This window comes from Eumetopias jubatus, unplaced genomic scaffold (genome assembly GCF_037043125.1).
Source record: "Eumetopias jubatus isolate StellerSeaLion01/CBP00866 unplaced genomic scaffold, mEumJub1_p1.0 scaffold_9, whole genome shotgun sequence".
Lineage (NCBI taxonomy): Eukaryota > Metazoa > Chordata > Mammalia > Carnivora > Otariidae > Eumetopias > Eumetopias jubatus.
Window position 1 is genome coordinate 111489963 of NW_028274815.1, and position 13600 is coordinate 111503562.

A 13600-nucleotide genomic window follows, 5' to 3' on the forward strand; every position below is an offset into this window, starting at 1 on the left:
ATGTGGGGTCTCCTGCTCGCCTTGGCCACCTTCGCGCCTGCCGTCGGTCTGGGTCTGGGTGCGCCCGGCGCCTCTGGGCTGGGACTCGCGCCGCCCGCTACCACCGAGGTCCGGGGCTCGGCCCGGGGCTCGACCCCGGCCCCGCAGAGCAGCCCGGTCCAGCCGCCCGCGGGGAAGGATAACGGTGAGCGCCCCGACCGAGGGCCCGCTTCTCGGGCTGGCCGGTTACCCTCCTCCCCCGGCCCGCTCTGTGCCCACCCTTCCCCGACACGCACACGCACACTCGCGCTCACACACTCCCTGCCTGGAGCCTGTGTGCCGACCCTTCCTGGACACACACATGCAGTCCCTCCCTCCCCCTTCCCCTCCTCCCCCCCCCCCCCCGCTACGGCTGCTGACTCAGCAGCCTCAGTTCCCGGCCAGACCAAGTCAGCAGTCCTGGGATGGAGCCAGTAGGATGCTGCCTCTTCCAGCCCCAAACCTTCCCTTTTCACGGATGAGGAAACTGAGACCACAGCCAGGAGGAAGGGAGAAGGAGGGACAGACAAAAGCACTGAGACCAAAAGGTGCAGAGCTAGACTTAGGACAGAGCTTGAGGGCAGGAGCCGGAGGGAAAGAGGGAGAGCAAGGCGGGGAGAGTGCTCTTTGCTAGCTGCCTGGAGGAATGGGGCACCAGCAGGGGGCGGGAGAGGCGAGTTGCCTGACTTCCCGACTTCCGCTGTGAGTGCCTCGAGGAGGAAGGCAAAGGGATGGCAATCAAGGAGGGCTTCTCAGAGGAGGCAAGTGGAACTGGGTCCTGAAAGGGGGATCTCTCTGAGTCAGGAAGAGCTAAAGAGAGAGCCCCCCCACCCCCGAAGGAAGCTGTGTGTGGAAAGGCCTGGGTCACCAGATACGAAAATGTACAGCCCGTTCTGGAGGTACCCATGGGACTTGGGGGTGGGGTGGGGAACTAGTGGCATCCACCCTGTTCAAGGCGCTGTACTGCAGGGCAAGCAGGACACAGGTCCAGCCGCGGAAAGCCTGAGCACCAGGGTGGACAAGCCGAGGACAGGACATCTCAGCCCAGCGGGCAGATGCAGCGGTAGAGGCGGACTTGGGCTTTGCAGCATGAGATTGGGTCTAGGGCTAAGGAAGCCTCCTGGGCTGAAATTCAAAGAATGGGACTTAGGCAGTAAGATCAGGGGTGGTGGATGGTATGATGGAGAGGGTCAGCCAAGGCCAAATTCAGCTCCTTGCAGCAACCAAACAGTTCCTAGTGGCTGGATGTAGCTCTGCACTGGAGAGGGTTGGAGGTGAGGATGGCCAAATGTGTAGTCACGTCAGGAAGGAGAAGGAGCCAAGGAAGTGGTGGGAGAGGCAGGTGGGGGTCAGACTTTTAAGTCCATGGGAAGGTCTTTAGATACTGGGGGTGAGGGGTGCTGTCATGGGCTTGCTTGCTTTCTTGGGATGGCAGACCGACCACTCCATCGGCCATTCTTCCCTCCCCTGGTGCTGTGCCTCTGTGGTCCTAGGGACCTCAGAACGGCATGTCCGGATTCGCATTGTTAAGAAGAAGGTCATTATGAAGAAACGAAAGAAGCTAACTCACCCCAGACCCATGGTGACTGCCAGGCCTCCGGTGACCACCACCCCTGTAGGAGTCCTTGACCTCCCAGAGGAGCAGGAACCAGGTACTGCTGCTCCAGTCCAGACTTGCAGCCCCTGGGCCAAATACTAATGTCACTTTTGGCCTCATGGGCATAGGCATGCCCCCCGCTTGCCCGGCACACAGGCAGACGTGGGCTCGACTTCCTACCTGCCTGCCCTGGCCACTCTCTGGTCTCACTGCTCTGTCCCTGCCCCAGGCTGTCCCCCTTTGGGCCTGGAGTCCCTGCAAGTTTCAGATAGCCAACTCGAGGCATCCAGCAGCCAGTCCTTTGGTCTTGGACCACACCGGGGACGGCTCAACATTCAGGTCAGCAGCCTGGCTCTGAGCCGGGCACCATCTAGGAACTTCTTCCCTATCCCTCCCCATCCCCCATCCCACCCACTCTCTACTGTTCACGTGGGTCTGATCACCATGTCCTGTGCCCACAGTCAGGCCTGGAGGATGGTGATCTATATGATGGGGCCTGGTGCGCTGAGCAGCAGGATGCTGAGCCGTGGTTCCAGGTGGATGCTAGGCACCCCACCCGCTTCTCAGGCATCATCACACAGGGCAGGAACTCTGTCTGGAGGTGAGGCAGGCTAGCCCAGTCCAGGAAGTCCTGGGCAGACTAAGGAGGGTGGCGGTGGGTGTCCTGGGGCCACCGATAATCTCTCCCCGTGCTTCCTGCTGCCAGGTACGACTGGGTCACATCATACAAGGTCCAGTTCAGCAATGACAGTCAGACATGGTGGGGGAGTAGGAACTGCAGCAGAGGGATGGATGCGGTGAGTGGTCCCATGGTGATTGCGGCCCCCCTGTAGGGTACTGGGCTGGGCTGGGGCTCCTCTGAGGTCAAGGAATAGATGCCCACTTGGCATCCCAGGAGAAAAGGGGTTGTCAGAATGGGTAGCACCCAGCAGGCAGCCTTGGGGGCTAAGCTGCTTTGGAACATGTCCACATCCTCCCCAGATACTTTCTCCATGGTGTGGGTCCCGCTTCGTGTCACAGCTTTCCGCTGGAACACCCTTTCTGGTGGTGGGCCTCTGACCCTTGCCTCACTTCTGACCCCCTCACGGCTCTGGCTTTTCCATCTCACAGACCCCTTTTTATCCCAGGCTACAGCGTGGGGCCTGGCCAGCTCTAGGACTGGCTGCTCCTGAGTGATGTGGCCATATTGGTTTGTCTCATAAGCTGTGAGCAAGCCAGAAAGCCCGGCTGCCTTGGGCTACCTGTCGGCAGGGGGGTCTGTGTTTGACCTAGAGCGCCAGTCTCCAGCTGAGCCCACCAGGGTGGGTGTGGTGGTGAGCTTAGAGGCCTGAGTTCTTTCTCTGGCCCTGGGCCAGGCTGCTGGGTTTTAAGCAGTCCCACCGAAGGACTTGATGCCCCCAGGTATTTCCTGCCAACTCAGACCCAGAGACGCCAGTGCTGAACCTCCTGCCTGAGCCCCAGGTGGCCCGCTTCATTCGCCTGCTGCCCCAGACCTGGCTCCAGGGAGGCGCAGCCTGTCTCCGGACAGAGATCCTGGCCTGCCCGGTCTCAGGTGGGCAGTCGGACAAGGGCTGGATGAGCAGGGTAAAACCTCCAGCACGGATCCCCCTTTACCATGAATTCATTCTCCACCAGATCCGAATGACCTATTCCCTAAGGCCCCTGCACTGGGATCCTCTGACCCTTTGGACTTCAGGCATCACAATTACAAGGCCATGCGGAAGGTCAGACGTAACCCTTATGAGCCAGGGGGGAGGAGCTGCTTATCGCAGGTCCCCTTCCCACCGGGGCATAACCTGCTAGGACTGACGTCATGTCCCCACTTCCCTCACTGTCTCACCCTTCTCTCCCGTGGGCCCCTAAACTCCGCCCCAATTGCCTTAGTTATGGTGCCTCCCTTGTTCTCACCCTTCCTTCTGGTCTGTGGCCACTCCTCTCCTATACGGTGCCCTGGTGCCCCCACCTGTGCGGGCCACCACTGGTTTCTGGGAGTCCTTCCACGGCCACACGTGGTCTGACCCTGGGGTCTAATCTTCCCATGCCCCACGCCGTGCTCCACTCCGCCTCCCAGCTGATGAAGCAGGTGAACGAGAAGTGCCCCAACATCACCCGCGTCTACAGCATCGGGAAGAGCCACCAGGGCCTGAAGCTCTATGTGATGGAAATGTCGGACCAGCCTGGCGAACACGAGCTGGGTACTGGCAGGTTCTGGGCGGGGAGAGGTAGGTGCAGGGGAGGCTTGTGGGCCTGAGCCAGCTTCGAGCCCCCGTGTTCCCAGGAGAGCCTGAGGTGCGCTACGTGGCCGGCATGCATGGCAATGAGGCGCTGGGACGAGAGTTGCTTCTGCTCCTGATGCAGTTCCTGTGCCATGAGTTCCTGCGAGGGGACCCACGAGTGACCCGGCTGCTCACCGAGACACGTGTGCACCTGCTGCCCTCCATGAACCCTGATGGTTATGAGACTGCCTTTCGCCGGGTAGGCCACCTGGCATGAGGGCCGCCGTGTGCCTTCTGTCCTGGTGCCTGCTTGGCTTGAACAGGCCCCTTCCCCGACAGGGCTCCGAGCTGGTAGGCTGGGCCGAGGGCCGCTGGAACCACCAGGGCATTGACCTTAACCATAATTTTGCTGACCTCAACACGCCACTGTGGGAAGCAGAGGATGATGGGCTGGTGCCCGACACTGTCCCCAACCATCACCTGCCCCTGCCCACTTACTATACCCTGCCCAATGCCACTGTGAGTATTCTGGGGGGCCGTGGTGGTGGTGGCGGGCCACCCAGGGGCCCTTGTCTCTGTCTCCCACCCCACGTGACCCGCCCCTGTCTAGGTGGCTCCCGAAACGCGGGCCGTGATCGAGTGGATGCAGCGGATCCCTTTTGTGCTGAGCGCCAACCTCCACGGGGGTGAGCTCGTGGTGTCCTACCCATTCGACATGACTCGGACCCCGTGGGCTGCCCGCGAGCTCACGCCCACCCCGGATGATTCCGTGTTCCGCTGGCTCAGCACCGTCTATGCCGGCACTAACCGGGCCATGCAGGAGCCAGACCGCCGACCCTGCCACAGCCAGGACTTCTCCTTGCATGGAAACATCATCAATGGCGCCGACTGGCACACAGTCCCCGGGAGTACGTGTCTCAGGATAGTTAGCCCTGTCCCCGCACCCTGCCCCCGTAAGGTGGTCTGCTCGGTCCTCGTAGGGTGGCAGTGTCAATGGCCGCTGGGAAGTGTGTCCCAGAGGAGGGCCCCAGGAGGGCTGGGCTCCCAGCCCCCCCAGCCCCCCCCCCGCCCCCGACTCCAGCCTCGGTGGTCACCCTAGGTATGAATGACTTCAGCTACCTGCACACCAACTGCTTCGAGATCACCGTGGAGCTGTCCTGTGACAAGTTCCCTCACGAGAACGAGCTGCCCCAGGAGTGGGAGAACAACAAAGAAGCCCTCCTCACCTACCTGGAACAGGTGAAATCCAAATCCCCCCACCCCGGGCCTGCCCCACCTCAATGCTGCGGTCTGGTCCTCTGTCCCCGGGGCTTGCAGCTCCCATGAGGGGGGCCTCCCAAGGTCCCCACAGGAGGCAGTCTGCCAGCTGGGTGGCCTCAGACGTCATGAGCCCGGAGGAATAGACCCCACAGCCGTCCAGCCTGGGGGGCGGGGGCATAGAGCTGTTCCAGAGCTGTCTCAGGAGGGCTGTTCCCAGAAGAGACCCCTTATGCAAGGGCGGCGGGGGGGGGGGAACCCTGGTATAGACACCTCCTGTTCTACGGGAACTGTATCCCTTGTAATGGCTCCGTAAGTATAGTTTCCAAGGGTTCCAAAAGGACAAGCCGGATATCAGAGGTCACTGAACTTGGGGAAACCCAAAGACAGGCCTTCCTACCGGCTGTTTGTAGCTCTCCCAGTCCAGATGCAATTTATCAGTCAGGAGTTATTTTTACCAGAGCGTGGCCACTAGGAACATAGAGCTACCATCACTGAGTTTGCCCTGAACAGAGCCAGAAAATGAAGCGAAGGTCACATTCGCACGCAGAAGGGGAAGGGGTTTGATAGCCTTTCCGCCCCCCGCGCAGGTGAGAATGGGCATTACGGGAGTCGTGCGGGACAAAGACACCGAGCTGGGGATTGCCGATGCCGTCATTGCTGTGGAAGGGATTAACCACGATGTCACGACAGGTGTGCGGGGGAGGGGAGGGCGGGGGCTGGGGGCTTTAGGCCGGGTGGGAAGCAGAGCATCACGGGATCCTGATCTTGCCTTTCACTCCTGTCAGCGTGGGGCGGGGATTACTGGCGCCTGCTGACCCCGGGGGACTATGTGGTGACCGCGAGTGCTGAGGGCTACCACCCAGCCACGCGGAACTGCCGGGTCCCCTTTGAAGAGGGCCCCGTGCCCTGCAATTTCCACCTCACCAAGACTCCCAAGCAAAGACTTCGAGAACTGCTGGCGGCTGGGGCCAAGGTGCCCCCAGACCTTCGGAGGCGGCTGGAGCGGCTGAGGGGGCAGAAGAATTAACAGGTGCAGGTGAAGAGCCCTAGACCTTGGGCAGGCTGGACCTGTCTGGAACTGAAGGAGGGAGGGACAAAGTGGGGGAAGAGGTGCTCAGGCTCATTAAAGCTACTTGGCCCCTCAGCCAGTCTTCCTGCGGTCTCTGTGTCCCAGGTCTTGCCCCTGGGCCAGGCCTCAGTTTTCCCCTTCTGCCCCGTCCTGTTCCGCACACGCTTTCATCAACTGACGTCCGGAGGAATGGTGTGGAAAGGGGATCCTGCCCGGGTTCTTCTTGAACTTTAGGGCTTAGCGGAGTAACTCATCCACCAATTGCAGGCACCAGGACAGTGCTCCGGGCCGAGCATGCAAGGAGTCAAGGATAAACCGGGCCCTCCCAGCCCCCGGGGGCTCCCAGTCAAGAGAGGGGGACGGTTCAGTGCGGTGTGGGACGTGCCAAGGTGGAGGCCAGGTGCTGTGGGAGCACAGACAGGATTACATATGTGGGTGTGAAATACTGCCGTTCAGCGGGGACCCAGGCGTCAAGGATGCAACAGATACGAAGGTTCTCGGAGGTTTGATGGGAGGTGGACCTAGTGTGGGGTATGGACAGAGAGCTCCAAGCAGGAGAGACCAGACAAAGAAGACAGGACAGCTGAGGATGTTTGAATTTGCTTCAGCAGCCATTTTTGGAGAGGATTGGTAAATGACAAGATTTGATTAGTTTCTTTTAGAAGGAAGGGCAAATTATATGTCAGTCTGTGTCTGGCCAGGGAAATATCTGACTCAGGTATTTCAAGCAGAGAAAAATGTAATGCTGGGCATTGGATATAAAGGTTTTGGATAAAAAGCGAGAAGGGAGTTTTACCTAGAAATCGAACTCTGGACCTCCTGCGGCCACCTGTGATCACTTGTGGTCACTTGCCATGGCCAGAGCCTGAAGCAGAATAATTTCTCCCTTCCTGCCACTTTGTAATCTCTAACCTATGAAATCCACTGGCAAAATCTAACTATAACTGGGGCGCCTGGCTGGCTCGGTGGAGCGTGCCACTCTTGATCTCAGGGTCGTGAGTTCAAGCCCCATGTTGGGTGTAGAGATTACTTAAAGAAATTAAAATTTTTAAAAAAAAAATCTAACTGTGGGCGCCTGGGTGGCTCAGTTGGTTAAGCGACTGCCTTCGGCTCAGGTCATGATCCTGGAGTCCTGGGATCGAGTCCCACATCGGGCTCCCTGCTCCGCAGGGAGTCTGTTTCTCCCTCTGACCTTCCCCCCTCTCCTGCTTTCTCTCTCTCATTCTCTCTCTCAAATAAATAAATAAAATCTTAAAAAAAAAATCTAACTGTACCCTAGCTTGCAAAGAAGCCTACAAAATGCAGTTATCAGGCACCCAGCCCCCTGCATTTCAGAGGACAGTGTAAGGGCAGTGGTGGGACAATTATTAACATGTAAATTCAGCACAAAGACCTCCAGGTAGCCTTCTGTTAGGTAAGCCTGCCTAGTGCTGGGCTGTTCCATCGTCTCTGTTTCTTGAGCTGTCTCTGTCTCTCCCTCTCATATTTTCAATCTCAGATCAATGGGAGGAATTCAGCGCCACATCTCCCATCTCCCTGCTCCCCACCTCCAGCTCCCCTTGTACAGCATCACCTTTTTCCAAACAAAAAAAGATTGCTTTTATTCATCAGAGTTTAATATACATAATGAAAAGTGCACTTAGGTGCACAGCTGATTGGCCAAGTGGATTACAAGACGGGTGTCAACTATAGACGATAATAAACTCACTTCCAATGTAAAGATACAGGCACCTTGAAAGTAAAAGGCTGGCAAAGATGCATTAAGGAAGTAGGAGAGGCTTTTTTTTCCCCCTAAAATTTTTATTTTTAAGTAATCTCTATACCCCACACGGGGCTCGAACCCACAACCCCGAGATCAGAGCTGCCTGTTCCACCCACGGAGCCAACCAGCTGCGGCAGGAGTGGCTATCTTAGTATCAGATGAAGTTGACTTCAGGGCAAAGAAACTTACCTTTCTATATATACATTGCAGATTTAGCAGTTCGGAGGGAGAACAGAGCAGGCTCAGTGTTTTTTGTTGTGTTTTGGAAATTGGCTCTTGAGTATGAAAAGGGAAGGCCCAAGGAAAGCAGGTGTTGATGCCAAGATGATGTCTTGGAAGGAGACTAGAGGGACAGCAAGACGGCCAACCCTCCCCCTCCCTTGGGGACCAGCGGAGGGGCCACCTGATCTGGGAGGTGGAGAAAGGAAACGGCCCAACCTGGGTGGGGAGGGCAAGGGCAGGCGCAAGAGGGTTGGGACATCAACCTGGGGCCCTGGGTCAGCAGAGCCAGTGCAGACGACCACCCATCACCCAGCAGGGGACCGACCGCTCTGGAGTCAAGGGTTCCTCTGGTCACGTGTCCGCCTCTGCTGCTGAGCACTGCGGGCCTCATCTGATGTCTCTGGGCAGATCCCCGCCCTTTGTGTGTCAACAGCCCGGGACACTCTGAAGCAGCCCCGCTTGAAACACAAGGTGCGGGGCCGCCTGGCTGGCTCAGTCGTTAAAGGTCTGCCTTCGGCTCAGGTCATGGTCCCAGGGTCCCGGGATCGAGCCCCGCATCGGGCTCCCCGCTCGGCGGGAAGCCTGCGTCTCCCTCTCCCATTCCCCCTGCTTGTGTTCCTGCTCTCTCTCTCTCTCTCTCTCTCTCTCAAATAAATGGAATACTTTTTTAAAAATGGTTTAAAAGAACACAAGGGGCACGCTTGCCACCCGAGAAGTAGTAGTCCTACAAAGGCCTAGCCCCTGTTCTGGAGGTATAGAGATGGCTACAGTGGAGGCCCTTCCTGTCCCACCCAGAACCTTCTCAGCAGCCAGTGCCTCCATCCCCTGACTTGAGGGGAGCGTTGGCTGCTAATAGCTGGCTGCTTCCCCCAAGCACTGCTCTTGGTCAGATGGGAGCTGCCTGACACGGGTTCCGTGCTCCATCCCGCTTTGGCAGCCTGTGACCGAGGACTGACCGGCCCGGAGGTGTTCTAGCTTTCTCCTTGCCACCGAGAGGGCCCAAACTGTGGTGGCCTTCAAGCTCCAGGGCTCCCCGCTGGGACCGCTCTCTGGCTCTTTCCCCTGCCCTGTCCTGCCTCCCTCACTGCTTTTCTCCCAGGGAACACTTTCACATGCCCCCAAATCCCCATTTTGTTCCGTTCCAAGGAATCCCATGTAAGAAAACGGGCTTGTGGCGAGTGCCAAAGAAACGCGGGGTCTAAAGGCGGCGTGGCCCCCTCATACAGCAGCAGAGGCCTCGCGGGCCCCCTTTCTCTGCGCTGGCAGCCCCCACTCTGCACACCCCCCCCCCCAGGCACGCACACAGGCACCTAGAGTTCCCTGTCTCCCTCCTCCGCCATCTTCTGCCACGGAGCTGCTCCCCCAAGGAAGGAGGTTTGAAGGAATTCTGTCAACCTTGAGGCTTCATTGTGAGCTTTTGGTGTTCGGGTGAGACCAAGAGCGCGGATGTCCCTGCCTCAGTCAACAGAGAGGGCCGAGGGATGCCCAGCAAGCCGTCTCTCGGTACCTGCTCCTGGCCTGGCCTGACCCCGGGACCTTGTGGGACTTCGTGCTGTGGACCGGGCCAGGGCACCATTGAGGGGCCTGCCAAGTTTGGGCCCGCTCAGCAGCCCTCCACCACACTCCACCCGGCAGCCACGGTTTATCTTGGCAAGTTGGCCTTCTGGGCCTGGCTCCAAGAACGGCCTAGGGAGCAGCCCCAGACAAACCAGCTTTTACCACAGAAGCCAAAGCTGGCTGGGCTTGAGTCCCTGCCAGCCCAAAGTGGCCAGACCCTCCTCCACCCACCTGAAGGTCAACTCAGACGCTGGGTGGGTGAGTGGGTGGATGTGTGGAGGGGAGCCAGGCTTCCAGGTGAGTGGAACCCCAAGAGAGGCAACAGGGACAGGGACCCGGGCCAGAGGGCTTTCCTGGCCTCCCAGGATGGCTGCCCGACTCTGGAGTGCCCCTTGGTCACAGTGCCAGACAGCCCTTTACAACCTTGCCGTGGGGACGCATCCACACTTCGCCTCTCCCAGGGACTTGGGACCTTCCCTCAGCTCCCGCAGGAGGCCTGGCAGCCCAGCCTGAGGGGCCCACTGCACAGCCAGGGAGGCATCGGGAGCTGCTTTCATTCCCAGGCTGGCAGGGGATGGGGAAAGAAAGACTTTGAAGAAACAAGATGTCAGGATGCTGGGCCCCAAAGAACAACAGACCTGCCAAGGCATTTTTCCTTCCCCTTTGAAATACTTGACACCTCCTCTCTCAAGGAATAAAATTACCTAAAGAATGTGCCAAAAAAGAAAAAAATGGTCTTGTTTCTGTTATTGTCCTGCTGAGAAGCCTCTTCTACATCTTTAGAGTCAGGAAATCTCTTCCATTCTGTCTCCAGTGGGGGTCCATGCACTCAGAACCCTCCCACCATCCCCCTTGGCAGAATGGTAGCTCTAAACCCAGAATGCCCCCCATCCCCCAGGGCTGCCACTCTGCTCTCCTGCAAGGCTTCTGGAAAGGCCCAGAGGTTTGGCCACTTTTCCCTTAGGGGGGTGGGTGGAGGCAGGGTCTTCTGGACAGTCCACTCGCGAGTGCCCTTCTGAACCCCAATACAGGGGACCCAGAGCCCAGAGTCCAGCTGGGGAGAGACCGGTTAGAGTGGAGGTAGAATGACTTAGTGAGACATTAATTTACATTTGTTCTTGTGTTTGCAGCCCTGCTCCCAGAAGATAGCATGGCAGGGTGAAGTACCAGGGTGGTCGGCTGGTCTCTGCATTTTGTTTCCCAGAAGCCTAACTTCCTGAGAAGTGGGGAAGGTGAGGGCCAATGAGTGCATTCTGGGAGAGTAGCAGAGAGACAGAGACAGAGACAGAGACAGAGAGAGGGGTTGAGGGGGGAGAGAGAGAGAGAGAGACTGAGGGAGAGAGGGAATGGACTTCCTGGTAACAAATGGTATCTCCTGGGTAAAGGATGGGAGTTTACCATTAAACACGTGATTAGACAGTTAATGCAATGGTTTCACATTAGACGTATAATGAATGTCACTCAGCACGTTCAACAAAATAATGGAGAAAGTCATGTGACCATCTCAATATATGCAGAAAAGCACTTTATAAAACCTGAACATCTATTCAGAGTATAAAATTTTAAAAGAAAATTAGGAATAAAAGGATATCTATAAAACCAAATATGATACTTAATGGTGAAAAGTCAAAGTTCGCCTTTTGGGATCAGGAACAAAACAAAGATGTCCGCTATTACTCCTTTTATTCAACAATGAATTAAGGGTCCAACCAGTGTATTTAGGCAAGAAAAAGAAACAAGGACTGTAAATGAAGAGATAAAACTGTCCTTTGTAGATAAGAAAATCCGAGATAACCTATGGATAAAATATTACTATAAGTGAGTGAAGCAAGGTTGCTGGATATAAGGTTATTGTTCAAAAATCAATTGTATACGCATGACAAACAGTGAAATTAAGAAACTTATTTATAATAGCATAAAGTAACCTAATACTGAGGAATAAATGAAAGATGTGTGAGACAGAGGCCTATAAAATACTATTAAGAGAGGGGCGCCTGGGTGGCTCAGTTGGTGAAGCAACTGCCTTCGGCTCAGGTCATGATCCCGGGGTCCTGGGATCAAGCCCCGCTTCGGGCTCCCTGCTCAGTGGGGAGCCTGCTTCTCCCTCTCCCTCTGCTTGTGTTCTCTCTCTGTCAAATAAATAAATAAATAAATATCTTAAAAAAAAAACTATCAAGAGAAGTTTTAAAAGATAGAAATAAATGAAGGAATATACAATATCCATAGATTGAGATACCCAATATATCAAAGGCTTCAATTCTCCATTAACTGATCTATAAATTTACAGATGCAATGTCAAGGAAAATTCAGCAGGTTTTTTAAAAATAGAAGTTAATAAACTGATTATCCCATTTACTTGGAAATGCAAAGGACCAAGTGTAGCCAAGATCATCATGAAGAACTAAGTTGGACAACTTGCTGTACTAGATATAAAAACTTACTACAAATCTAAAGTAATTAAGATAGTGTAGTATCAGTGTAAAGATAAAAAGACCAGTGGATCAGAATAGAGAATCCAGAACAGACCCATATATGTATGTATGTATATATATATATATATGCTTGATTCATGATAAAGGTGCCAACTGCAGTGCAGGGCTGAAAGTTGGTCATTTCGATAAATGGGCCTGAGCCAACTGACTATCCATACAAAAATAATTAAACGACTTCTAGCTCATACCATACTCAAAAATATCTTCTTGATTTGTAGTTAGGTAAAGATGTCTTAAAAGGATACAAGAAGCACTAACCATAAAGAAAAATTGGTAACTTAGACTACATTCAGTTAAGAAGTTCTGGTAAAAATCTCATAATGAGGGGAGCCTGGCTGACTCAGCCAAAAGGGCATGCGACTCTTGATCTTGGGGTCATGAGTTCGAGTCCCACATTGGGTGTAGAGATTAGTTAAATAAAAACAATTTAAAAAAATCTCACAATGAGAGTGAAGAGAAGGGGAATGTTCAGGAAGTAATAGGAGGATGAGTCCATACGGATGGTCATGGCTGCACACCCATTAGGACCCGCATGTTGGGGTTCTTCTTGTGAACATCAGTCTTAAAGCCTGGCAGCCTCCAGGAGGTGGCTCATTTCCTTCTATCCTCCGATGGGTCCTGTTACCGCCACTGAGTGGTGGCAGAGGAAGGAAGCTCAAGGGTATAGGTGTGGGTAGGAAGGCAGGAGAGGGCCACCCCAGGCTCAAGAGCTGGGAGCTTCAGGGCGCCTGGGTGGCTCAGTTGGTTAAGCGTCTGCCTTCGGCTCAGGTCATGATCCTGGAGTCCCGCATCGGGCTCCCTGCTCAGTGAGGAGCCTGCTTCTCTCTCTGGCCCTCCCCCCTCTCATGTGCGCGCGCGCTCTCTCTCTCTCTCTCTCTCTCAAAATAAATAAATCTTAAAAAAAAAAAAAAGAGCTAGGAGCTTCAGAGAATCACTGTGAAGACCCTGCCTTTTCTAGGGGAGAAAGATCCCGTGATGTATGAACTTTTTCCTATTCAGAGAAGTCATCCTAGGAAAGAGAAAAGATATTTGGGGGTCCATTCGAACCACCTCAAACATGTTGAATGTTTGCCTCATTCTTTTATTTTTTTAAAAGATTTTATTTATTTGACAGTGAGAGAGAGAGAGAGAGAGAGCAGGAACACAAGCAGGGGGAGTGGGAGAGGGAGAAGCAGGCTTTCCACCGAGCAGGGAGCCTGATATGGGGTTCGATCCCAGGACCCTGGGATCATGACCTGAGCCGAAGGCAGACGCTTAACCGACTGAGCCACCCAGGTGCCCCTGTCTGCCTCATTCTAAAATTGATCATGCAGTGGGAAGACAGACCTTGGAGGTTACTCTGGCAAAGGGCTTCTAGTCTGTCTTCAAAGGCATGAAGCTTATTGTTTTAGCTTTCACATTTGGATC

The 13600-nt window shown here is 55.1% G+C and overlaps 1 protein-coding gene across 2 annotated transcripts; it reads left to right on the forward strand.

Moving 5' to 3' along the window:
• Nucleotides 1-6118, forward strand: CPXM1 (carboxypeptidase X, M14 family member 1). Of its 2 annotated transcripts, none has more exons than XM_028118934.2 (14): nt 1-184; nt 1512-1670; nt 1845-1954; nt 2077-2216; nt 2322-2412; nt 3017-3167; nt 3251-3339; nt 3687-3810; nt 3894-4090; nt 4171-4350; nt 4442-4739; nt 4931-5070; nt 5679-5781; nt 5877-6118. In XM_028118934.2, exons 1-14 carry the CDS (start codon nt 1-3, stop codon nt 6116-6118), a joined length of 2208 nt encoding a protein of 735 aa, XP_027974735.1. The 2 variants fall into 2 exon arrangements, with proteins under 2 accessions (XP_027974735.1, XP_027974736.1); XM_028118935.2 differs by having other exon boundaries at nt 4442-4517.
• The last annotated feature ends 7482 nt before the right edge of the window (nt 6119-13600 follow it).